The sequence below is a fragment of the Dermochelys coriacea genome, chromosome 12 (assembly GCF_009764565.3).
Source record: "Dermochelys coriacea isolate rDerCor1 chromosome 12, rDerCor1.pri.v4, whole genome shotgun sequence".
Taxonomy (NCBI): Eukaryota; Metazoa; Chordata; order Testudines; family Dermochelyidae; genus Dermochelys; species Dermochelys coriacea.
This window is the reverse complement of record NC_050079.1, coordinates 16633904-16660909: the sequence shown is the minus strand read 5'-3', so window position 1 is coordinate 16660909 and position 27006 is coordinate 16633904. Positions and strand designations below refer to the sequence as shown.

Genomic DNA, 27006 nt, shown 5'->3' with positions numbered 1-27006 from the left:
GTAGAGGTTGCTGCATTAGCTCCCTTAGGAAACTTTGAATGTCTCAACCTCGGGCTTGGTCTACACTACCAATGTATATTATGTTGGTATAACTACGTTGCTCAGAGCTGTGGAAAATCCCCACCCTGAGCGATGTAGTTATATTGACCTAACCCCGGTGTAGACAGCGCTCTCTCAACGGGAGCGCTGATGGGAGAAGCTCTCCCGTTGGTGCAAATAGCATCTTCACTAAGTGCTGCAGCAGCACAGCTGCTCCAAGCTGGGGCGCTGTAAGCATAGACAAATCCTTAGACATCCAGCTCTTTTAGGATGTTTTGGAGAGCCCACACTGAAGTGTTACATTGATTTGGAAAGATTTCTTGTTCCTGGAATGACAGAGAAATCTATCACTGAAGCTTTAACAAAATGCCTGAAATGTGGTTAGCCAAATAATGGCCACTTCACATTGAATGGTCAGTTGAAATGTGTGTTAACTACTTATGCTAAACAATCTGTTCTATCTTGTATTTCATTGCGACACTCTGAGGGCATGGCTACTCTTGCAGGTGTAGAGCGCTTTGAGTTAAACCCACCTTTGGAGAGCACAGTAGGGAAAGCGCTGCAGTCTGTCCATGCTGACAGCTGCAAGTGCACTGGCGTGGCCACATTTGCAGCACTTGAAGCAGCATTGGGAGTGGTGCATTATGGGCAGCTATCCCACAGAGCACCTCTTCCCATTCTGGCGCTGTGGCTTGTGGGAAGGGGGCGCGGGGCATTCTGGGTCCTGTCCTAATGCCCCGTGATGCATCGGCTTGCACCCAGCAATCCCTGTGCTCCCGTCCACATTTGGCGCCATCTTTCAACGTTATTTGTACTGTGCGCTCTGTCTTCCTTTTCAGTCTGTGGGAATGGAGCCCAAATTGCTGAGGAGTATGCTAACGAGTCTTGCTAGCACGTCATGTTTGGCAGTCGAGTTATTCCTTATCTAAAGTGACAGTGAGGGCTCCGATGATGATATCGACTCGAGTAATGCATATGACACGAGTTTGCTTGGGCATTCACGGACATGCTCACCACCGTGGAACGCCGCTTTTGGGCTCAGGAAACAAGCACTGAGTGGTGGGATCACATCAGCATGCAAATCTGGGATGAAGAGCAGTGGTTGCAGAACTTTCGGATGAGAAAAGCCACTTTCATGGGACTGTGTGAGGAGCTCGCCCCTGCCCTGCAGCACGAGGACATGAGATTGAGAGCTGCCCTGACGGTGGAGAAGCAGGTGGCTATTGCAATCTGGAAGCTGGCAACTCCAGACACCTACCGATCAGTCGCTAACCAGTTTGGAGTGGGGAAGTTGACCCCTGGAATCGTGTTGATGCAAGTTTGCAGGGCCATTAATCTCATCGTGCTCAGAAGAACTGTGACTCCAGGTAACGTGCATGACATTGTGGATGGCTTTGCACAAATGGGTTTCCCTAACTGCGGAGGGACGATAGATAGCACACACATTCCAATTCTGGCACCAGCCCACCTAGCCTCCGAGTATGTTAATCGGAAGGGATATTTCTCTATGGTTCTCCAGGTGCTTGTGGATCACCGTGGGGGTTTCATTGACATTAACACAGGCTGGCCCGGAAAGGTGCATGATGCACGCATCTTTTGGAACACTGGCCTGTTCAGAAAGCTGCAAGCCGGGACTTTTTTCCCAGACCAGAAGATCGCCGTAGGGGAAGTCGAAATGCCCATTGTGATCATTGAGACCCCCACTTACCCTTTAATGCCTTGGCTCATGAAACCCTACACAGGGAGCCTTGACCGCAGCAAGGAGTGGTTCAACAATAGGCTGAGCAAGTGTAGAATGACTGCAATGTGTTTTTGGCCGTTTAAAAGGCTGCTGGCGCTCTCTGTATGGGAAGCTGCACCTGGCTGATGACAGCATCCCCACCATTATATCCGCATGCTGTATCCTCCATAGCATTTGTGAAGGGAAGGGTGAATGATTCACTAAGGCATGGAACTTGGATGTTCAACACCTGGAGACTGAATTTGAACAGCCAGAAAGCAGGGCTATTAGAGGGGCCTAGCATAGGGCTGCAAGGATTAGGGATGCCTTGAGGGATCAATTTGAGGCTGAAAGCCACCAGTAATGTCTTGTGCCCTGCACAGGAGTGAAGTGCAGTGGTTCCAATGTTAGTAGGAATCTGTTTTTGCTACGCTGACTTGCAGTGCCTGTTTCTTTCCTGGGCTAAGGTATCTTTTACTTTATGCAATAATAAAGAATGTTTTCAAAGCCAAAAAATCCATTTATTGAAAAGGAAATTCATTTATTGAAAAGAAACACAAATGCTTGGGAAACAGAAAGGGCAAGGAGATGGGGAACAGTACAATCACAGATTTGTGTATGTCCTGTTATCATACTCAGCCTTCCTGTCTGGAGTGCTGTGCAATGAGTGCTGTACTTCAGGATGGCTATACTGCATGGTGATGGGGGTTGAGTGCAGAGGGTAAGGGTCATAGTTTTCAGAGCTGGGTGGTGAAGCTACAGGTGTTGGGTTCTTACTGCCACCAGCTGCCTCCGAATGTTGGAGAAAGTGGGTTGGAGGCGACATGGGGGCACAGGGGAAAGAGTTCTGGGACAAGGGCTGCAGGATGGGGTCGGGTGCGGTAGTGCTCCGCCTGCATGGCTACGAGTGCCTGGATCGAGTCAGCTTGGTGCTCCATTATGCTTATGAGCTGATCCGTGCTTTGCTGGCAGAGCACCAGGCTTTTGTGCATCATGGGACTTGATATTATGAGTTACTGGAAACACGGGGGAGCCACAATAGTTGTTAGAGAGACAAGGGGGGATTGAAGTAATATCTTTTATTGGGCCAACTTCTGTGGGTGGGAGAGATAAACTTTCGAGTTTACACAGGTGTAAACTTGAAAGCTTCTCTTCCACCCACAGAAGTTGGTCCAGTAAAAGTTTTACCTCATCCGCCTTGTCGCTCTAATATCTTGGAAACCAAACAGCTGCAACAACACTGCATACAACAATAGTTACCATTCAGATGCATATTCAAAGTGTCTGAATAGCTAACCGAAGTCTGAGAGCCAAGGATCTAGTCTATGGGTATAATTAGCATTTGAGTTCTATGGCTGCATAGATGGAATTGGCTTTTACACACTATCAAGTAGCTTAGCAGCACAGTGTTTTGAGATTTGAAATAAATCCCTATGGGAAAAAAAACAAAAGTGGGGAATGATGAGAGGTAGTGTTTGGTAGAATGGTCTGTCTAACTTGTTCAGTGTTAAGTTTAAAATTGCAGGGATGATGTTTGGCAGCATTGCCTTGACTGATCCTACTAAACTGTAGCCGGAGGGGCCACAGGGACCACAACCCAAAAGGGGAAACGGAAATGTTGGTGTCCTATGTGGTGCACGTGTTCCAGTGCTACATGGAGTTTAGGGTGAGACGCTGCTCTGGAACTGCAGACTGACAACTTCTCAGTGAGGTTCTCTCCACCTTAATCTTGGCCTTGCCTGAGCATGCTGCTGTCTCTGTCAAAGTGAAGAAGAAACTGGGGCTCCATCTTCAGTTTCACTAGCTCTCTTTGTAAATATACCTGCCAGTTCTAGGCATGTTCTTTGTTGCTTCTTGTGGGCTTCAGTTGTGCTTCCCCATCTGGCATACGAGTTTGTAGCTGGTAGTGGGGCAAAGCAAATTGTATATTAAATCCAGATCTTGTAGTGACTGGCCCAACCCAATGGATTCAGTGAGGGCTCCAGAGATTCTTGAACTGCCTGGATGTTTAAATAAATCTAAAAGATGTAAGGTTACCTCATCATTTTGCATACAGTATCTATGCAAGGAGAGGTGGCCATATACTGGGTTTAATACACAGTTACAGGAAGGAGGAGCGAGGAGAGGCAGAAGGTAGTTTTGTTATGGCCACTGAGCATAAAACAACAGTGCCATTAAAAGAATGATGTCAAAGAGAAAGTGTATTCAGTTGTTGTGGAATCAGGATGGGTGCAGGGCAAGTTATAACACTCAGTATCTAGTTGAAACAATGTCATTCAAAATGAAGAACAGCTAGAATTAGAAAAGAGAGCAGGCGCATGGATTATGTTGTGGTGGATGTGTGAATATCCACTGTTAGCAATTGTATGTACTTTTAATGTCGCTTTGTTGCTAATTCTAGCATTTCTCACTTTAACTGGCACTTATGTACACCTCTCTGTTAAACTAACACTAGTGATGTGCTGCCATGTAAAAATAGTGATATGACCAGCAAATAAGTCATATACAAAGCTAGTGCTTGGCTACAGTGAGATACCACTGTTCTTTCTTTCTTTAAGTATAGGAAATGTAGTGTCTCAGATACCCCTCCTGGTAACTGTTGATAAATACTTTTGAAAACGTACACGCTATATTTCTACTACCTTCAGAGTAACTAAGCTTGGGAATCTAATCCTTCAGCGAGAATAGTCTTGTTGCCAGAAGGACTAAGTGTTGTCAATATATATATACCAAGTTCTTCCAGTTCCCAAATTAACATTAGTTTGTAAAGTGAGGAAGTATTTTGAAATAACACTAAAGTTAATGTTTTACTGTAAATCTTCACAGCTATTAAGTTTTCCTGAAAAAATAGGAAGTACTCAGAGCTTTGTGTCCTGTTGCACCTATTTTGGGGAAAACAGCCCTCCAAAAACACATGATATAAAATTTTAAAATCGATCATGCTGGTTTGTCTGTTGTATTATTCTGTGAAATCATGTCTAACTGCAAAACTTCTGCTCCTTAGCAGAATGGCTCACACAGGAAAGCACACTTTTATGCCACTTGATTTTTCACCTCAGAAGAGAGAGAAATGCTTGCTTAAGCGGAGGTTGTAGTTTTACTTTTACTTTAGTTTTGACTATAGAGTACAGATGTTGTGGTGTAACATATATTGCATGGTTGTGCTTTGACAAAGGAGCTTGAGGGGGGGAGAAAATTAAAATGTCTCTCTAAATAAACTCTACTCCGTTACAAATCATGTTAAAACCACACTTGAAAAACATTTACTTCATTTTTTGGCCTTTGTAACAGTTTACCTCAGAGGTGAATGTGTTCCATGCTGATTGAAGGATTCTTTTCATGTATTGGAGTATCTTTTTCTTTCTTGTTTTAGGACTGTATAAATAGCGAGCAGGCTTTTTCTATCTGGAATTGGAAGGTATTTAATACCTTGATACAAAATATGTATCTGAGGGCTTCCTTATGCTAGGAAGCTTTTGGGTCCCTGCCTGTCAAAGCTTACAATCTGATTTGAGATAAGATGCAACTAGGGCCAATCGAGGAGGTGGGGGTGGTGGTGGTGGAGAGGACAGGTGGCAGGAGGGCCTGGGCCTCAAGCTCAAAGGGGGCTTCAAATTTAGACACTTGTTAATTTTTTGGCATTTGATAAGTTTTGCAACTTGTTTTTATGCGCATCTCTATTGGACCAGAAAAGCATTTGTTAAATAAAAAAATATTCAAATTATGTCTCACTCTTTTTTTGGTGTCTTATTTTGTTTTCATGTGTCGTCATTTTTTATTTTTATTATGGCTAGGGGCCTCAAAAGCTGGAAGTGGCTCTGGCCTCTCTGGACTGCTGAGGGGGCCTGGATGCAACAAGTGAGTGTGACTGGCAGTAGGAGTGAACAAGCAATGGAGGGCACAGATACTGATGATGTGCTTATGGGATTTCATAGGTTATTCACTACACAATGTGATGGCTTCAGATATTTCAAAACTACTTTTAAAGATGAGAAGTAATCCCAATCAGTCTCCTTTCTCAGCAAAATGGCACTTCCTTGCAGACACAGTAAAATCATGTTATATTGATTTACCATGTCGTCTCTTTTTTGGGGATGTCTTCACTGCGTAGGGAGCAAGCCTCCCAGCCCAGGTAGACAGACTAGCACCAGCAGAGCTGAAGCTAGCATGTTAAAAATAGAAATGTGGCTGTTCCAGTTTGGGCTGGAGCTCGGGCTCTCAAGCTATGGGGTTGGATGTACTTGACAGCCTGAGCTGCTCAAGCCTGAATGTCCATATTGCTATTTTTAGTGTACTAGCTTGAGTCCTGCTAATGCGAATCTGTCTACATGCGCTGGGAGACTTGCTCTCCGCTTCAGTGCAGGACATACCCTTTATGGTTTATGGGAGTTGTTGATTCATCTCACAGCTGACTCGCGTTTCGTGCTGCATAAACACATTATTGCCAACACCAAACATTCAAAAATCAAATTGTGGGGTCAGGCCTCCACAAATAAAAAAAATCATGGAATTTAAAAAATAAATACATTTTGGGTTCTTTTTATTTATCTACTGGTTTTTGAAACTTTATGTTGCACATGGTCATGATTTTCTTTGCAACCATGAAATTCACCTTACTTTTCATTTGAAAAAAAGATAGTCATGCATTCACATTAGTCCAGGAGCTGAGGCTTTATGAAAAACACCAAATATCATGATACTTGTGATTAAAGAGTGAGAATTGGCAACGGTTTTTCAGTACAAGAGGCCAGGATCTGGACAACCCAGAAATTGGCTCTGTTGGGTAAAAAATAGCTACTGTAGACATTGCAGCAGCTGTGGGACTGCCCTTTTCTGTTGTCTACTGTACTGACCTTTGGCTATGGCTGATTTCCATTCGTGAAACTGCCAGCATAACTTGTCTCAACAGGTTCCTTTAACTCAGCCGCTGGAGAAAGAGGGTGTTTTGCTGTAGTACAGATACTGTTATAGTGTAGCCTAAACAGAAATTTAAATGGAAAGAACAATTTTTGCCTTTGGCAGTAAGCTTGAACGCTATTGCTATTGTATTATGGCTTATTGTTCAGCTTTGTTCCGTTTTGTTTTGCTCGTTAAATTAATTTATTGTGCCTGAAAAATGACTTTTAAAAATGCTTGGTTCTGCCGTAGCAATGGGTGCAGCTACGGAGATGAGATATGTTGCTGTTTTACACCCTGAAGTAGTGGCCAGATTAGGCCACTTTACTCCTGAATGAGAGGGTCCATGTGGGCAGGGAGGTGGTGCATTGACTTCACATCTTTAGTTGATTCACCTTAACTTTCCTGATCATCCCTATGTAAACATGCCATTTGTATTGCAGCCTCAGTGGTCAAATGCCTTTTTTCAATGTTCTTATCGCCTCCCCTTCCCCCGAGTTTCCTTCCTTTCAGTGTGCCTTCTCCCTTCATTTTGCTTTCCAATTATCTTATCCCAGGGGTGAAAGCAACTTAAAGGACTTACCGGTATTCCAGAGTCCTGACCGGGGGCATGGCCTCGACCGGAAGGGGTGTGGCCTTTAAAAACCCTGGCCCTTTAAATCAAGATTTAAAGGCCCCAGGGCTGCGGCTGGGAGCCCTGGGGCCTTTAAATCACCCCCAGAGCTACCAACTGCAGAGGCTGGATCTCCGGGCTCTTTAAATTATCTTTAAATTATTGCTGGAGCTCTGCTGCCGTTACCCCAGGGTCCAGCAGCGGGACTCGGGGGCGCTTTCAAGGGCCTGGGGGCTCTGGCCACTGTGGGGAGCCCCAGGGGTTCGAGGGGGTGCTTTAAAGGGCGCAGGACTCCCCGTAGTGGCCAGAGCCCCTGGCCCTTTAAATCAGCGCTGGAGCCCTGCCGCCGCTACCTCAGGGCTCCAGCAGCAGGGCTCAGGGGGCGCTTTAAAGGGCCCAGGGCTCTGTCCACTGCGTGGAGCTCGGGGCCCTTTAAATCACCAGCCTGGGGAAGCCGGTCCGGTCTGGCACGGCATACTGGCTCTTGCTGGTACGCTGTACTGGACCATACTGGCTTATTTTCACCTCTGTCTTATCCCCTCCTAACTAAAGCCATCTTTTAAAAAAGAATCTTGGCACTAACACGACATTTGCTTCCATCACATTGTTCGCAGGGCTTGTATGTTCTACCTCTGCTCTCTGTCTGTCTTGTCTGTCTTGTCTGTTTTCAGTCGCAAGTTATTCAGGGCAGGGACTATCAACTACTCTGTGTTTGTATCATATCTAGCACAATGGGACCCCATTTTTGGTTGGTCCTTAGGCCAATACTACAGTATTTCTCCTCTAATAAACTTGGTCGTTAATAATAATGAAAGTCCACCTGTGGAAATTTGGGGACAGATGTTGAGGTGCCAAGCAACTGCCCTCTGAAGTCATTGAGTTGTGAGTGGTCAGTTGTGGACTATATTGCTATTTATTTTGATAGTCTGTAGGTATTATAGACAGAGAGAGGAAGTTTTGCATTGGAGCACTTCCCTGTTCTCTTGCTCTTTTCAATCAGCCCAACAATAAATGATCTCTAATTTGCCTCAGGATAAGATTTATCTTCTCACTCCCTCGTATGTACCCCTATTCCTCTCCCACATTACAACCACACTTCACTGAGTAAATACCTATTCAGTCCCACCTGAAGCTGCAGTGGTTCTCCAAAAATAGCTGAAATGTAATGAGAGATTTGTGTGTGGTATGTGCTGCACTTTGGCTCATGGAGACTTCTAACTTCTCAGACATGCTCTCATCCTCTGGTCACAGGAGGAAGAGTCAGGTTACTTCCAGTTTGTCTGTGTCTCTTATGGTAGAACAGTGGTCCCCAAACCTTTTCTCATGTCCCCCCTGACTCCTGTCCAGTCCCCTGCTTTGCCCCCAGAAGCCAGGGCCAGTAGTAGGGTTGCCAACCCTCCAGGATTGTCCTGGAGTCTCCAGAAATTAGAGTAATCTTTAATTAAAGTTTATGTAATGTGATGAAACCTCCAGGAATACATCCAACCCAAATTGGCAACCCTAGCCAGGACCGGACCCTAGCCACGGCTCTGGGAGGGGGAAATGTGGACAGGAGTAAGGAGGCTGAGGCATGGGCCGTAGCTGGGGGTGGGAGCGGGGGTGGGGTCCCAGGTGTGGAGCCGACAGCCAGGACCCAAGCCAGTAGCGGAGCAGGGTGGCGTTCCCTCCCTGCCCCCCACAACCTTCCTCCGTGCCCCCCTAGAGGGGTGCGCCCCACAGATTGGGGACCTCTGTGATAGAAGGTTGTGGTTCCTGTTTTGATTGCTGAGAGGGAATCCTAAAGCCTGCTTAGAAATCAGGATGGGGTTGGGATTTACTGGAGCAGTATCACCTGAGAGAGAGAGAGAGAGAGAGAGATTTATTCCAGATGCATTTTGGGACATTGTATTACATTAGTCTTAATAATTTTCTGGTTTGCTGTACCCCTAACACTCAGGCTGTGTGTGTGTACCTCTAAAGCCTTGCCACGGTAAGGCACGCAGTATAGCTGCTCTTTGTTGGCAGGAGAGAGCAGCTGCTGACAAAATAAAACCACCCCCGATGAGGGGTGGTACCTTTGTCGGCAGGAGAGCATCTCCCACCGACATAGCGCTGTCCACACCAGTGCTTTTCAGTAGTAAAACTTTTGTTGTTCAGGGGAGTTTTTTCTCAAACGCTTGAGCGACAAAAGTTTTACTGACGAAAGTGCGGTGTAGACATAGCCTAAGGCTTGGTCTATGCTAGCAACTTATGTCAGTATAACTACGTCACCCGGAGCAATGCAGTTATTTGGACCTAACTCCCGGTGTAGAGAGTGCTACGTTGACAGGGAGGGCTTCTCCCCCAACCTAGCGACTGCCTTCGGGAAGTGGAGTGCCTACACGGAGACAGAAACCCCTCTGTCGGCATAGGTAGCATCTTCATTGAAGCGCTACAGTGTCAGTGCTGCACCAGTGCAGATGTGCTGCTGCAGCCTTCTAAACATAGACAAACCCTAAGTGTACAATGTGCAAAACCACCATTTTTTTTGTCTTGTTGAATATTCCTGTCCCAAAATAATTTTTACTAATTAATGTTTCTAATTTAGGGGGAAATGATGTCAGTTCTCTCCTAGTGAATGCAGTTTTTCATAGAGAGAATGAAACATGTTTCTGTCAACCTCCTGGAAAAAATCAGGGATTATCAGGTGTGGTTTTTTTTTTTTTTTTTGGTTTTGTTTTAAAAAACCAAGAATTTTCTAATTGAATCTTGGCGCCACAGATTACATTTCTTTCCCCCCTCACCCTGCGGAAGTAAGAGATTTTTTTCTCACGTCGTTCCACTTCAGTGAGTTCTGTATTTCAGAGTTCAATGAAGGGAGTAATTGTTTTTTTTATTAGATTGGTTGATCACCAATATAAAGCTGATTTACTATAATTGGTCAAAGTGGCATTAAAACCAGCAAGCAAACTTGTGAACAGAGTCTCTTTGACGACAGTAACTATTGACTTATATAGGCAGTGATTGAGGGCACAGTGTTCTGCCAGTGGAAGACTTGCATCTTTGGGCCCAAGCGTTCTGGAATATTGGACCAATGGGAGAGTAAGCAGGAAGGGGCTTTGCGAGTTGACCTCGGTTTCTGACAGCATCTCATCTTCATTACCTGAAAAGAATGGAACTGAGGTGGATATTTCCCCAACATGAACTGATGCAAAAACTCCTTTGCCTTCTCTGTGATATCCTTATCTTCCTTAATTGCTCTCTTTACTCCCAGCTAGTCAAACAAATCCAGCAATTCTCTCTCAGGCATTCTGCTTGGGATAAATTAAACTATGACTAGATTTGGAAAAATCTATATAATGAAAAGTTGGCTAACTATTCAGGACGCTGTTTGAAGAAGAGAATTTTAAATAGGTCACTGAAAGCTTAAAGAATAAATGGGATATTGATTTGTACAGTGGTAAGATCAGTTTCAAACTAGCTGTGGACAGAAAAATCTATCCATAAGGCATGATGGGAAGTCTGGTAATCATGAAATCGCTCCCCTTGGGCTTTGAAAGACAAAAAGCATAGGTGAATTTCCCCTTTGGTATGAAGTTTCATGGCAGCCTAGAGTTTTCTTCTTATCAAAATCAGTATTATGAAACGGGTATTTTTCTGCTGGGATAAAATTGAAGTTAATTATGAGGCTGAACAGACTTTATCATTTGAATTGTGAAGTTTATGCCCAACAGCTTGCTTTAGATTACATGGGTTCTTCCAGTAATCCATTCCAGTTCGGTTTATGAATTAGTTATAGATTACAGGTTTTCTTGGCAGTTTCCTGACCCACCCTCTAACTACTGTTCCATCCTGCTTATACTTTAGAAACATTCTCATGACTGTTTGGTTCACCTCCCAGCCAAGCACATCACCAGCTTTGTCTGTAACTCAGCCGTGCCATGGTTCCCCTCTATATTTCTTAAGAAGCTTTCCAACATGGTAGTAATGAGGGAATTGTGACTGAGGCCCTTGGTGGCAGATTCCTGTTGAAATTGAGATTGAATTCTGCCTTCCTTAACTAAAATGTCCCTATTTTTCTTCTCTCATTGGAAAACATTTGCCACATAAAGGCACTGTTTCTCCCCGCTTTCCCGCCCCTCCTCCCCCCGCCTCCACTGCTGACCCTAAGCAGATGATCAAGTTTAGGTCCAGTACAGGCGCATAGTCCCTTCTCCTCCCCTTCCCCTTTGTGGGTGTGAGGAGAGGAACACTAGAACACATAAACTTGGATTTGTGATGTCCTGGAAAATCCTTGTGAGGCATTGGATGTAACATTTCCCAGCATTGCTGTGTAAAAATTGAGTCAGACCAGTGGGTCTTATTAGCTTGTTCTACACTAGCAACTTACCGTCGTACAACTACGTTGCTCATGGGTGAAAAGTCCATTGACTTCAATATTGTGGTTGCTTCCTAGAAATCTCTTCCCTTTCGTCTGTCTGAAAATAATTTATATTTACTTCCACCGAGAAACCCCCATATTCTATTTTTGTCCCTTATTCATAATTATCAGTTTACTTAAAACCTCTGATGGTAATACAAAAGTTGGGAAGTGGTTTTTAAATAAAGATCATATGCAATAAAGAAACTGACCATTTTGGGGTTAATGACCATAATATATACTTATGTAACTAGTCCTCTGGAATGATCAGAACATTTTGTATAAACTACTGTGTGTAAGAATAAAAAAAATCATTTCACTCATCACTCTGGTATGTAAAGCAGTAGATGTTAATAGCACCTAACAGGGTAAGGAAGAGAATAAAAACAAATATCTTTTATCTATTTGAGTACTACAAACTCATGAATGCTTTAGATTTGTTGTGTAAATACTTAAAAAAACTGCATAGGACAGAGTACAGTCTTTTTTTTTTTCTTAGCTATTTTTAATTTTATTTCTACAGTCTGTAGTCATCTGCTTCTGCTAGTTGCTAACGGAGCAATTTTCAATTAACACTATATATAATTTGAATACTTCCGATTTTAAGAGATGTATATAGTGACAAGGGTTTCGAGTTAAACAATTTTTTAGAATTATAACTGTGAATATCCACAAAACCAAGTTATATTAAGTTTGAATGTTAACTTGTAAAGCGTTTAGTAGTCTGACAGTTGTGGTTCTTAAAATTTAAACACATTTCCTAAGAATTTGAAAGTGTCCCATGATGTTTCATCCTGTCCTTTAGCTCACAGGCAATGGTGGTTTCAGCTACACTTGTTTTGTCTACACTTCTGCCTACTTGTGAAATATTAAGTTTAATTATAAGACACACAAATATTTTGTAGTACTTGGACTTTTGTAAGGTATTTGTTTTAAAAGGTGGTACGAGGAGATGAATATACTCTTAATGTGTAGGAAAATGGAAGGAAAATAGAAATAAATACTGAGTTCCCTAGGTTTCAGAGAGGTAGCTGTGTTAGTCTGTATCAGCAAAAACAATGAGGAGTCCTTGTGGCACTTTAGAGACTAACAAATTTATTTGGGAATAATCTTTCGTGGGCTAAAACCCCCACCTGATGAAGTGGGTGCCCACAAAAGCTTATGCCCAAATAAATTTGTTAGTCTCTAAAGTGCCACAAGGACTCCTCATTGTTTTTGAGTTCCCTAGGAATGCCTTCTCTAATGAGTAATTAGGTTTGCTTCATATGTGATCGTGAAGTGTCACATAGGTAGCCATTCTGAAGGAATGAAGAAGGTTAACTTTTTTTTAAACAAAGCTTCTTCTCTGCACTACTGATAGCAGGTAAGCCACTAAATACAAAATAGGTATTCCTCACTACACAGTTTTGGATATGATTACTTAGGGTTGAGGTAACTGCAGGATGGGGTGCAAATGCTAACTCTAAAAGGAGGAGCACATCCTGATGTGAAGTCTTTTTAACACAATTGTTGCTTTCTGTGGTGAGCTGCTACTAAAACAAATTCTGTATTGCAAAAATACATTTTCATAAACTGATTCAGTTGTGGGTTTTAATAGCTTGTAGAGGGTTAATTTTTCCTGAGGTTCACAGTTCATGTATTGATGTTCCTTTTCAATTAATTTTATTACTGCCTGTATGGGTTCCTGGATTTCTTTTGGTTTAACATCTGCTTGTGAGTAATTATAGTAGATAATCTTTATTTTGGAAATAAATAGAAATTACTAAAGACGTTTCAGAAACACTGAGTCATTACATTTGGACAAAACAAAAGAAAGGAGGAATGGAAATTTTAAAACTATACTGTCTACCTTTTGAAACTATGGCAGCTAAAAATGGACAAACTGGTTCTGCTTTCTTTTGTCTTGTAGCTATTGAAAAAAATAGGTTAGCAAATTCTGCTTTACTTTGGTTCTTGTTTTCATCTTTCAAAGATGAGATTTCACAGATTAGCTTTTAGAACACAAACAGAATAGTTTTGGGTGAGTGGGAACAAATTCTCAGCAGGTAAAGACCCGGGCCCAGGTGAAACAATATGTGCACAGAAGTACATGTGTGATTACTCAGGCAGTTACTGAGAGCATGCACACAAACCATTCAGTGACTTCAAAACAAAGAACCAAACTGAAGCCTTTTCAGGCTCCCACTCTGAAGAGAGTTAGTTTGGCTAGTACCTGTCCTGTGTGTATAGCTCAGATAGGGAGCTCTTAACCCTCCCCTTGTCTGCAGAGAGAACTGCCTCAGGGTGGGAGAGAAGAAATACCACCTCATGCCCAGCTCCTCTCAGAATGGGCGGATGGGATCCTTGACCCACCTGCACGTTATACTTCATTGCCAGGGAAGCAGAGCAATATGGTGGTGCCCCTGACCACCAGGTCTCTTCACTATTGTTTACTATGGAGTTGGAGGTAGCACCTGGAAAATGCCACATGCGCTGCAGACACAAGGAAGGAAGTCAGAGTCCCTGTCCCTAAGAGCATTCTGCTCTTGCCTGATCTTACTCTGATTTTCCACCACACCAAACTTCGCTCTCTGTCTTGCCCTTCCCTGCATGTTTTGTTTTGGGAGAAGCTTGTGAGGATCCTCATTGCTGCCACAATCCAAGAGTAGGCTCTTCTGTGGTAGGCATCCACCCATCTCCTGATGTGACAGCACCTTAAATACTCCTTCCATTCCTGCTGTCCCTTTTTGGGCACTATGTGAAGGCAGAGATTCTGGAGTTTTCCCTTAGCTTAGTGCCCCATGGAGTATATATGTATATAGTGCTTAAAGTGACAGTGCAGGGAGACTGGGAAGAAGGTTTTCAATGGGCCTTCTGTTGCTGGATTTGGGGGCGGGGGGGAGAGGAAGGGTGTGTCTGTGGGAGGAATGGTGGGCCTCCCACTCACTCCCAAACAAGATGTGAGTGAGAAGTGGGTAGCTTGCCTGCCCCCAGAAGATAATGGAGGCTGGTGAGAGTAGACCACCAGCCACTGCTTCAGACCTCAGATATGTCTGATAAGGTGGGGATCCCAAGCCCTTTTGGGGTCTGGCAGGCATCTAGGGAGCAGAAAAGGATGAAGGGAAAATTGGTGGATGGACATCCTCACCTGTCCCCTTGTGAAAATGGATGGAGCCTATTCTATTATTGTTCTAGAATACTGGCTTGCACAAAACGTGAACTCATCTTTGTTAGTTTCAAAACAATATCTTGAGAGGCTCCTTGAGAAACCTCAAATTCCAGGGAGTTCACCCTTGATGTTGTGTGAGGGAAGTAATAATTCCAGGGTCAAAGGAAACTAGAGATTACTCAGGATGGCTGACCAGACACACGCACTGATATTTTAAGGCACTGAATATAATCCTAATCTCATTGATTTCAGTAAGGCCAGGATTTCATCCACTTTGTATAGTCTGCTTCATTTATGCCGGCCATATTGTATACACAAGGCAGTGCAATTCACTGTTGGAGGTGGCTGAATTCCCCCCCCCGCCCAAGCGTTTTCTTGCTAGAAATGAATAAGGAGGCAGAGAGGGTCAAGAGCCACATGAGTTCTTTCAAGGTTAGTCATGCTAGCTGGGAAGAATGGTGTGCAAAATTTGGTGCAACAAATTGATGATCAGCTCAGCACACATCTGAATCTATCTGAAACACTGTATGGATCCACTTAATGAAATATTAGACTGTCTTGGAAAATAAGGCTTCAGGGGGAAAGAAGCACTTTGTTCAGTAGCTCAGCAATATTATGAGAGGTGGCTGCTACCTGCAATATAAGTATCGTTCAGTAATAAATTGTTAGCTGTTAATTGGTTATATACTGAGCATTTTGTTCACCTTTGATTTTCACCAGGCTGAAGAGAGACAAGGAGTAAGAATTCTTGCTGCTTTGGAGGAACATCAGTCAAACTCCTGAATCATGTTATCACACCATAAATTGATTCTCCTCTTGTCTCAGCCAAACTTTCTGCTTTTGCATTGATAAACGAATTGATCTGCATGGTATGTGTTCCATGCCAATTTTCCCTGTGAAATGGCTCACATTTTCTTATATTTCTTGCAGCTCATTTAAGATGAGTAAAGAGGCCTCTTTTCATTTCAGAAAATGACTTGCTGAGTATTGTCCTCAATTTCACATTTCTGTTGGTCTGTCCATAACTTTTTCTACCCATGCTCTGCAGTGTAGTCAGTCCATTCTGTGACTGATGAGTCCAGGCCCAGTCTTGAGAAAAATTATGTGGTGACATGAAGCACTATAGATGGTTTTAATAAGTCTGAGAACAAATGGGATTCAATCTGTACCCAGCAGCCTGATTATAGTTTTACCTTTCCATTTGTTGCAACAGACCCCTTTGTCTTTGTGACGTGGAGACACTACAGAGTTTCAGTGTTGGTTATTCTGACTTTGTCTATGCTAGAAGCGTTACAGTGGCGCAGCTATAGTGCATCTGGTGAAGACGCTCTATGCTGATGGGAGAGCGGTATAATTACTCCACCTCTGCAAGTGATGTTGGTAGGAAAGCCACTGACATAGCACTGGTGTGGACAGTTCTTAGGTCACTGCCACTTGCCTTGCTTGTGGAAGTGGCTTTTCCCACCCTGAACAACATAAGTTAGATCATGTAAGTGGTAGTGTAGACCTGCCCTGTGAGTGAAAATGTAGGCCAGTCAGGAATAATCAAACCTCCATACTGAGTGAGATACAAAGATTACAGTTTACCAAGACTGATGTTTTAAAATATGAAAAGATACTAAAAGAATTTCCTTTTAAGAACTTAGATGAGTAACCTACAAATGGAACCTTAAAAAAATCAGGAGAACTACACGCACAAGTTCTGTATGTGTTTACTGTGGCTCTATTTAGTGTGCTTGTTGCTGTGTCAATCCCAGGATATTAGAGAGACAAGGTGGGTGAGGTAATATCTTTTATTGGACAAACTTCTGTTGGTGAGAGAGACAAGCTTTTGAGCCACACAGAACCCTTAGACTATGTGCTGCCTACTTACGCTAAACAATCTGTTCTGTTTCGCATGTTAGCTGTGACGCCCCAAATACCTTTCCCAGACTTAAAGAAGAGTTCTGTATGGCTCGAAAACTTGTCTCTCTCACCATCAGAAGTTGGTCTAAAAAAAAAAAGATACATCTTCATCTCCGTTGACTCTCTAGTATGGCTCTAGTTGAAGCAAACTGGTTTCCATTAAAAATTTAGTCTGATGCTACTTGTATTGGTTCCCATTGTAGACTCGGAGCCGCCAATGTGATATGGAAAAAAGCTAATCTTGAAAAAAGCTAATGAGGTCTTGGGATGCATCAGGTGAGGTATTTCCAATAGAGCTAAGGAGGTGTTAGTACCGTTATATGAGGCACTGGTGAGACCTCATCTGGAATACTGTGTGCAGTTCTGGTCTCCCATGTTTAAGAAGGATGAATTCAAACTGGAACAGGAACAGAGAAGGGCTACTAGGGTGATCCGAGGAATGGAATACCTGTCTTATGAAAGGAAGAGCTTGGCTTGTTTAGCCTAATCAAAAGAAGCTGAGGGGAGATACGATTACTCTCTATGAATATATCAGAGGGATAAATACCAGGGAGGGAGAGTAATTATTTACGCTCAGTACCAATGTAGACACAAGAACAAATTTATATAAACTGGCCATCAGGAAGTTTAGACTTGAAATTAGACGAAGGTTTTTAACCATCAGAGGAGTGAAGTTCTGGAACAGCCTTCCAAGGGAGCAGTGGGAGCAAAAGACATATCTGGCTTCAACACTAAGCTTGATAAATTTATGGAGGGGATGGTATGATGGGATAGCCTAATTTTGGCAATTAATTGATCTTTGACTATTAGTGGTAAATATGCCTAATGGCCTGTGATGGGATGTTAGATGGGGTGGAATCTGAATTACTACAGAGAATTCTTTCCTGGGTGTCTGGCTGGTGAATTTCGCCCACATGCTCAGGGTTTAGCTGATCGCCATATTTAGGGTCTTGAAGGAATTTTTCTCCAGGGCAGATTGGCAGAGGCCCTGGGGTTTTTTCACCTTCCTCTGCAGCGTGGGGCACGGGTCACTTGCTAGAGGATTCTCCGCACCTTGAAGTCTTTAAACCACTATTTGAGGACTTAAATAGCTGAGACATAGGTTATGGGTTTGTTACAGGAGTGGGTGGGTCAGATTCTGTGGCCTGCGTTGTGCAGGAGGTCAGACTAGACACACATAATGGTCTCTTCTGGTCTTAAAGGCTGTGATTTTATTAATCCTTCCCCCACTAACTTAGGGAGCAGGTTCTATGTAGCAAGCTTTACTCTTCTGTTCTGGATTGGAAAGAATCTTGTCGTCTTGTAAAGGGAGTTTTTCTTTTCCTTTCATTATCTGTGCATCCGTTATGTGCTATAATCTCAGTGGCCTAGTTTCTTTACTTGGCCTAAATTATCACCACACTAACTGGTGTATACAGTTGATTACAGAGCACACGCAGGTCTTGGCCAAGTTGCTGTCACTGGTACTGTAAAGACTCTCTTGCACGGTTTTGTGGTGTGACTCCTAACCCTCCCTACTGTTTTTTTTTATATAGATATGTATTAACCTAGAGGTTAGTAACAAATTATTCCTGCTCCAGTCTAACCCATTTAAATACAGCTTTTCTATCAGCTGCTGCTCTTGTAATGGAGGTACGGGATACCCACAGCATCGTGGCTTCTTTTCAATGGTCTGGTGGTCAGGATTTGGCACTTCAGCTGCAGTGGAGCTTGGGTTTGATTTAACAGTCAAACAGCCAGTGATGCTGTTGGGAGGTTGGTTATATGTGAATATTTTACTGTGACACAGGTCCTAGGTTCAAGTCTGCAGAACCATGGCTGGAAAAATGAAAGTTTGTAACATGAGCTCTCAAATTGATGCTGATATACAAACATCCTTGGATGTATAAACAAGGGTGTAGTGAGTGGGAGTAGGGAGGTGATTTTACCGTTTTGTGTGCGATTGGTGAGACCAATAAAGGAATACTGCATGCACAGTTCTTAAAAAGGGTGTTGAAAAACTGGAGAAGATAAAGAAAAGAGCCTCAAAAATGATTGAAGGGCTGGAGAAAATGCCTTACAGTGAGGGGCTTAAAGAGTTCAAACAGTTTAGTTTATCAAACAGCAGATCGAGAGGTGACTTGATGATCGTGTATAAGAACTTTCACAGGGAGAAAATTCTGGGTATTAAATGGCTCTTTAATCTAGTGGAGAACAAGAATGACTAGCTGGAAGCTGAAGCCAGGGAAATAAGTAAGGCACAGATTTTTAATAGTGAAGGTGTTGAACCATTGAAACAAACTATCCAGGGAAGTGTTGGATAATTGACCTGGATGCCTTCAAATAAAGACTGGATGCCTTTCTAGAAGTTCTACTTTAGCCAAACACGAGTTACTGGGCTCAATAGAGTGGTAATGGGGTGAAATTTAATGACCTGTGATATACAAGAGGTCAGACGAGATGATCCTGTGGTCCCTTCTTGTCCTTTAAAGTCTATGAAACTGTAGGTGTAATTTACTAGATAATTGTGTGTGTATATGTGTATATGTGATAGGAGGATGTGCAAAGGAGGCAATTAGGCCTTTGATCAGCAAAGCACTTAAGCGTCTGCTTAATTTCAAGCTTATGCTGAAGTCCCATTGAGTGGGAAAAGCTGTTTGTTGTCTGTTGTTTCCTGGTTCAGTAAATTCGAGAAAAGAATCATAAACGGAAAATATAGGAGGACTGATGAATTGCCAAGCAAAGAAACATAACCAGAACTTTGAAAATGTGGAGCATTCAGGTGGATTTTTTTATACTTTCCATTGGGCTTTAAGAGGGATTATTGTAAGTAGCTATGACATGATATGTAGGTAATTTCCTAGTGTCAGGGCTGAAATTGGGATGAATAATGCTAGATCAACAACTCATTACTTTTATTTTTGTTGAGTGGAATCTTAGTGTTCACTGTAATTATCTGCATAAATTCCACATCTGTGAATGGGAGAAACCTCCCTCAAAATTTAGTGTGAAATACCAACCACTCTAACTAGAGTACTTGTGGCACCTTAGAGACTAACAAATGTACTCCTTTTCTTTTTGCGAATACAGACTGCTACTCTGAAATCTAACTTGAGTGGTACCTATAAAGGATTATGTATGACTCATTACAGCAGTGTTTGTGTTGTATTTCCTCAGACACTGGAGTAATTACTGAAATTATTGTACAATAAAACTGCTTATTTTGATAGTACTTTACAGCCCCTTCCACAATCTGGCTGTTCAGTAAAACTAATTTATCACAAGTACCTGTAGCGAGTGTGTATTAATAATGTTCATTCCATGCCAGCTGTAGTGTTCTGAATCTTCAAATATATACTGGAAATTTTAACAGATCTCTGTTTGTAGAAAAGTTGACATAAGCTTCTTACCATTAGCAGAGAGAGAGAGAAATGTAAAAATGATAGAACTTTTTCACAGTGTGTAAAACGTTCTGTCACGTTCACTGTTCAGAGCGCATTTTATCAAAGCATGTAACCTAACAGAATTTTTTTTAAAAAGGGGGTAGGGTGGGGTTTAGATGCACATGAATAAAAATAGTATCTGCTGTATGCTAGCAGGCATTAAAAACAACCAGGTCTATCTGTACTCAAGCTTCAGATCATAAACTGATCACTAGCAGTTCAGAACACATTGTGTGGGAAATTTCTGTCAGTTCCATTATAGGAATTGTTTCAGAGTACCAGCCGTGTTAGTCTGTATTCGCAAAAAGAAAAGGAGTACTTGTGGCTCCTTAGAGACTAACAAATTTATTTGAGCATAAGCTTTCGTGAGCTGCAGCTCACTTCATCGGATGCATTTGGTGGAAAATACAGTGGGGAGATTTATATACACACACAGAGAACATGAAACAATGGGTTTTATCATACACACTGTAAGGAGAGTGATCACTTAAGATGAGCCATCACCAGCAGCAGGAGGTGGGAAAGGAGGAAAACCTTTCATGGTGACAAGCAAGGTAGGCTATTTCCAGCAGTTAACAAGAACATCTGAGGAACAGTGGGGGGTGGGGTGTGGGGGGAGAAATAACACGAGGAAATAGTTTTACTTTGTGTAATAACTCACCCATTCCCAGTCTCTCTTCAAGCCGAAGTTAATTGTATCCAGTTTGCAAATTAATTCCAATTCCTCAGTCTCTTGTTGGAGTCTGGTTTTGAAGTTTTTTTGTTGAACGATAGCCACCCTCAGGTCTGTAATCGAGTGACCGGAGAGTGTTCTCCGACTGGTTTTTGAATGTTATAATTCTTGTCGTCTGATTTGTGTCCATTTATTCTTTTACGTAGAGACTGTCCAGTTTGACAAATGTACATGGCAGAGGGGCATTGCTGGCACATGATGGAATATATCACATTGATAGATGTGCAGGTGAACGAGCCTCTGATCGTGTGACTGACGTGATTCGGCCCTATGATGGTGTCCCCTGAATAGATATGTGGACAGAGTTGGCAACGGGCTTTGTTGCAAGGATAGGTTCCTGGGTTAGTGGTTCTGTTGTGTGGTGTGTGGTTGCTGGTGAGTATTTGCTTCAGGTTGGGGGGCTGTCTGTAAGCAAGGACTGGTCTGTCTCCCAAGATCTGTCAGAGTGATGGGTCGTCCTTCAGGATAGGTTGTAGATCCTCATTGATGCGTTGGAGAGGTTTTAGTTGGGGGCTGAAGGTGATGGCTAGTGGCGTTCTGTTGTTTTCTTTGTTGGGCCTGTCCTGTAGTAGGTGACTTCTGGGTACTCTTCTGGCTCTGTCAATCTGTTTCTTCACTTCAGCAGGTGGGTATTGTAGTTGTAAGAATGCATGATCGAGATCTTGTAGGTGTTTGTCTCTGTCTGAGGGGTTGGAGCAAATGCGGTTATATCATAGAGCTTGGCTGTAGACAATGGATCGTATGGTATGATCTGGATGAAAGCTAGAGGCATGTAGGTCGGAATAGCGGTCAGTAGGTTTCCGATATAGGGTGATGTTTATATGACCATCGTGTATTAGCACCGTAGTGTCCAGGAAGTGGATCTCTTGTGTGGACTGGTCCAGGCTGAGGTTGATGGTGGGATGGAAATTGTTGAAATCCTGGTGGAATTCCTCAAGGGCTTCTTTTCCATGGGTCCAGATGATGAAGATGTCATCAATGTAGCGCAAGTAGAGTAGGGGCATTAGGGGACGAGAGCTGAGGAAGCATTGTTCTAAGTCAGCCATAAAAATGTTGGCATACTGTGGGGCCATGCGGGTACCCATCGCAGTGCTGCTGATTTGAAGGTATACATTGTCCCCAAATGTGAAATAGTTATGGGTGAGGACAAAGTCACAAAGTTCAGCCAGCAGGTTAGCCGTGACATTATTGGGGATACTGTTCCTGACGGCTTGTAGTCCATCTTTGTGTGGAATGTTGGTGTAGAGGGCTTCTACATCCATAGTGTGTAGGATGGTGTTTTTAGGAAGATCACCAATGGACTGTAGTTTCTTTAGGAAGTCAGTGGTGTCTCGAAGATAGCTGGGAGCGCTGGTAACGTAGGGCCTGAGGAGGGAGTCTACCTAGCCAGACAATCCTGCTGTCAGGGTGCCAATGCCTGAGATGATGGGGCATCCAGGATTTCCAGGTTTATGGATCTTGGGTAGCAGATAGAATACCCCAGGTCGGGGTTCTAGGGGTGTGTCTGTGTGGATTTGTTCTTGTGCTTTTTCAGGGAGTTTCTTGAGCAAATGCTGTAGTTTCTTTTGGTAACTCTCAGTGGGATCAGAAGGTAATGGCTTGTAGAAAGTGGTGTTGGAAAGCTGCCTAGTAGCCTCTTGTTCATATTCCGACCTATTCATGATGACGACAGCACCTCCTTTGTCAGCCTTTTTGATTATGATGTCAGAGTTGTTTCTGAGGCTGTGGATGGCATTGTGTTCTGCACGGCTGAGGTTATGGGGCAAGTGATGCTGCTTTTCCACAATTTCAGCCCCTGCACGTCGGCGGAAGCACTCTATGTAGAAGTCCAGTCTGCTGTTTCGACCTTTAGGAGGAGTCCACCCAGAATCCTTCTTTTTACAGTGTTGGTAGGAAGGTCTCTGTGGGTTAATATGTTGGTCAGAGGTGTGTTGGAAATATTCCTTGAGTCGGAGACATCGAAAATAGGATTATAGGAATTGTCACCTTCCACTGAGAAATACAGTTAATAAGCTATTGTTGGAGAAGGCATATTGGAGTAAATGTGTATTGCATCTCTTCTAACAATTGCGTGACTCGCAAATGCACTTATATCTACTCTCTTGTGTTGAGAAAAATCTGTTACCATATTTAAAAATATTTGGCCTGATAACTTGTCTTTCTTTGACAATACCAAAGGAGGGCAGGGGCAAGGCACAAGACTCAGTGCTGAATTGCCCATATCAGTTTATTCTCAAAACTAGTTGTGCTATCATTATTTATTTGGTAGCTCAAGAAAAAGTAGATGTGCATTTACAGATTTATATTTATATATTACTACTATGAGAGAGTGAAATGTGGCATCGTGTGCATATATAAAAAAATCACTTCCCTGCCCCCCTTCAGTTTGATTTTGAAAGATGCCTTCAAAACTACATCCACAGAATTTGCAAATGGACCAATGTGTATATGCAAATAGGTATCTGTGAGGTTACTAATTTGGAGGCTTTTTAAAACTTGTCACTTATGGTAAACCAGGTTTTGACAATTACAGTTAATAAATGTAATTTGTTTTTTTCCTAACCATGACTTCCTTTCATTTGCAAAGTATGTGTATAAATGTTGTTGTTTTATGATGATTGATAGGAATCACTTTTTTTTATTCACAATAATTCACAATCTAACAGATTCTGTTCTTCTACCTTGTCCTCTTGTTTTGTAAGTAATGCAGATTTACAGAACATTGTGGTAAGTGCTCAACATGTTTGTCAATGGGAGTTTCATACTTGCTACAATTGCAGGATTGAGCCTTCTGCTTTCACCTGAGGCTAATGTCTGGAAAATTCACTTGTTAATGGGTAACGTTCTAGAATTTCGTTATATTGGTGTAGTCTAAATCTTTTGGTATGGTTTAAAAAAAGAAAAAAAAAAAAGCCCCAGCACCATCTCCAGTTGTAATGTGTCCACTGTGTCTGCATGTGGTTAAACAGTTTGTCACTTGAAAGTAACTGATTTAAGTTGGCTTTTCAGCAAGTTTTCTTCTATCAGGCCATACCTTTTGGGAGAAAAGCCAACATTAGAACACCATGGTGATGGTAATCTAACAGTAAGAAAGCTGTAATTATTTTATCAAGTCCTAATAAAACATTTTTTGAAATCCTGTTTCTCACGCTTCACTGGCTCTTTTTAAAAAAGTCTCCCCTGTCATAGAATGAACTATATTCAAGCAGCTATTTGAAAATCATCAGTCATTACTAGTTAACAGTGTAACTTATCCCTTAATTTTCATTGTTACCTTAACATGGCTGTTGCCATAGAAATAGTATAAATTAGATGTGAAAGAACTATGGTTTTTTTGTTTCTGTTTTTAAACAAATCTGTGCTTCAAATATTAGTGTAGTAGGTTTTGGTTTTGACAGCTATACTTTATTTTCCTATTTTATTTTTTGTTTCATATTTTTAAGGAGGTAAATTTAATTTAAAAAAATTTAAGTTAAGGTTTTTTTATTATGTTGTAAAAATCAATGGAATAACAACAAGATAGTGTGAATAAAAATGAAATTGTCTGTACATGCTGGGCCATATCATACTGTCAGTTTTAGGCAGAAATTTCCATTGATTCAGGGAGCTCTCCTTAAAAACTGATAATCTAGTATGTCCTGTTGCTTTTAACAAGAAGAAACAAAGCTGCTTCAGTCTGAGTAAACTATTACATATTTAAGGTTCCAGGGAATTTTTCCTGAATAGGAATGCAGGATTGGGTCCTTCAATTAGCAAGAACTGAAATCAGTTCTTAGCACTGATTACGAATGATTTCAAATGACCACCACTCTTATATTGAGTAGTTGCTTCTTCCACGAGCTGTTAAATCTATTTCAATGGGACTGCTAGAGGAGTAAGATATCATTTGTTGTAAGGGTGGCAAAATCTAGCCAAAAGGGACTGTGCGTTTTACTTATTTGTGCTCTTTCTGCTATTTAAGTGAATGTACTATGATTTATGCACACACCTTTAAATCCATGTTATGCAGTCTTGTAAAATGGGGAAACTCTCTGCAAAGAAACCATGAAAGTGTTTTGGAAAGTAAATAATCTGCTCTTTGGAAAGACCCATTTTGTTAGTTTTGGGTGGGAAATAATAATTTGGGGTACAGAGGCGAATTTCAGACATTGTTTTGGCTTTAAACAGCCAGTTTTTAAACATGAATATATTATGTTCCTCATTTTTAGTATGACCAATACATGATTGTTATATAGTTAATACCCTTTTGTAATTGAATATCAAAGTCAAATATATTAGCCTATCAAAATATTAAATATGCAAGAGTAGTATTCTACTGCACTGCTCAATTTATTCTGCCTATTTCAATCTCAGAAGAATTCTGCATGTCTGTATGTGCAGTCAGTTTCAAAATTAGGCTGGAATTAAGCTTTTATTAGAGGTGGGCGGGGCAGGGGGGAGTAAACTTTTACATAGCGTTGGTCACTTCTCTTACGATTTTTGATTGCTTGGACCATCTTCCCCTACCATTTGCAACTGCATAATGTGCCTGTGGCAACTGCAGCAATTGCTCATGTGGGAATGTAACATTAGAAAAGTATTTAATATATTTTTAGCTTCTTTTAAGTGTTTCAACGGCTAGAAAAAGGTGAGCCAGGCCCATATGTCCAGCTGTAGCAAGTGCTCCGGGATCACCGTTTGAGACCCACTGCTTTAGAGTTTGTATGTTATGTTAAATAGAAAGTAATAAATGTTGCAGGACTGTTATGCCTAATTCTCATGGCCAAGTAATATTTTTTGTCCCCTTGTTAAAGGTCATTTACAGTGAGGTTAAAGAATATATTTTTCTCAGACAAAAATCCATCCACTTAACTGAAGCCTTATTTTTAATCATGCTTTCTCTCCACAGAGTTTATCCCATGAAAAAGCACCCGAAGGGACTTGCTGACAGCTTGTGGCAAAATAAAACTCGACAGCAGCAGCACAAGTATCAATCTATCTAGAAAAAACTTGCATGGAGCTGTTAAAGAGTAGGATGTGGCTCTGCAGAGGAGGGCTCTTCCCTTTCATTTATGTTGAGATCTGAACTTTATGCTCATGAGGAGACGTGCAAGTGCAGAATGTGAGTCACTCAGCGTGGTCAAGCAGGTCAGAACCAAGGGCTACCTTAGAAGATAGAAGTGCTCTTCAAAGAAGGATAGATCTATCTTTGCTTTGTTGTCATCACTGGGAACTGAGAGAGAAGTCAAAGCCAAACTGGAATAAAATGCCAGCTAAGGGCAAATACTTCTTTAATGAAAATGAAGACTGCAAGATAACAGATCCACTTTATGAGAAGTATCGCTACACCAGCCAGCAGCATCCGCTTCTTCTCCTGCTGCTCTTCATTGCAATTACTTTCTGTATTACGCTAATTATAATGATCTTTGTCTTGCATGTGAGTATAACCAGGGTTCTCAGTTTGTACTGTACATTGTGTGAGGTAAGAAGGAACTTGTATCAAAGCTCACAGAAACTCACTGGTCACATGTTTCATTGGGCTAGAATAGTGTAACCCTTACTTCAGGTTAGTGGTAGCTGTGTCCATGGGAATACCAGCACTTTGTGTGTGTGTAAATTCTAACTTCAGATTCAAGAATATGAATGTTTTTAAAAGTACAGCAAACTAAAAAGTGAAATAACAGATGGGTTCCCTGGTTATGATTTCTAGTGATTGATTTTGTAGGTGGCAGTTTTTAGAGTTTAATTGTTTGGAAAAAAACTATTATGGAAACTCTTTTAGGATGGAAACAGTAAAATTGTTAAGTTAGCTGGGAGTGACATCACTTTGTTATGTGATAGATCCAAGTTTATGGAATTACTGCTTGTGGGGGGTTCAGAAAAATACATTGTGCCAAAATTTATATGTGAACAGGCTACCAGAATCATTTGCTGGCTAATTTAATGAAATAGATGTAAGGTTTGGAAGGAGTGTCTGCTTTTCTTAAATAGAATCAAAGAGTCAAATTCACAGGTGATAAAAAGGAAAAGATGGTGATAAAAGGGCTGGTAAATTTCCCTGTCACTTTTTAACACTCCTCTTCAAGTGCAGGTTGAATCAGGTCTTCAGAACTGAGGACCTAGACAGTGTACCCATGATTTGTGGTACTTCTAGAGGGAAGTGTGTTGAATTT

General features: G+C 41.9%; 1 protein-coding gene across 3 annotated transcripts in view; it reads left to right on the top strand.

Annotated features, from left to right (window-relative positions):
- Positions 1-27006, top strand: part of ADCY7 (adenylate cyclase 7) — a 119282-nt gene that overhangs the window by 38976 nt on the left and 53300 nt on the right. For 2 of the 3 annotated variants that reach the window (XM_043494964.1, XM_038368412.2), the window contains exon 2: positions 25743-26270. In XM_043494964.1, coding sequence (XP_043350899.1) covers positions 26100-26270 — 171 coding nt within the window. In that variant the 5' untranslated portion in view covers positions 25743-26099. The remainder of the gene's footprint in view (positions 1-25742; positions 26271-27006) is intronic. The other variant, XM_043494963.1, reaches the window with a different exon arrangement.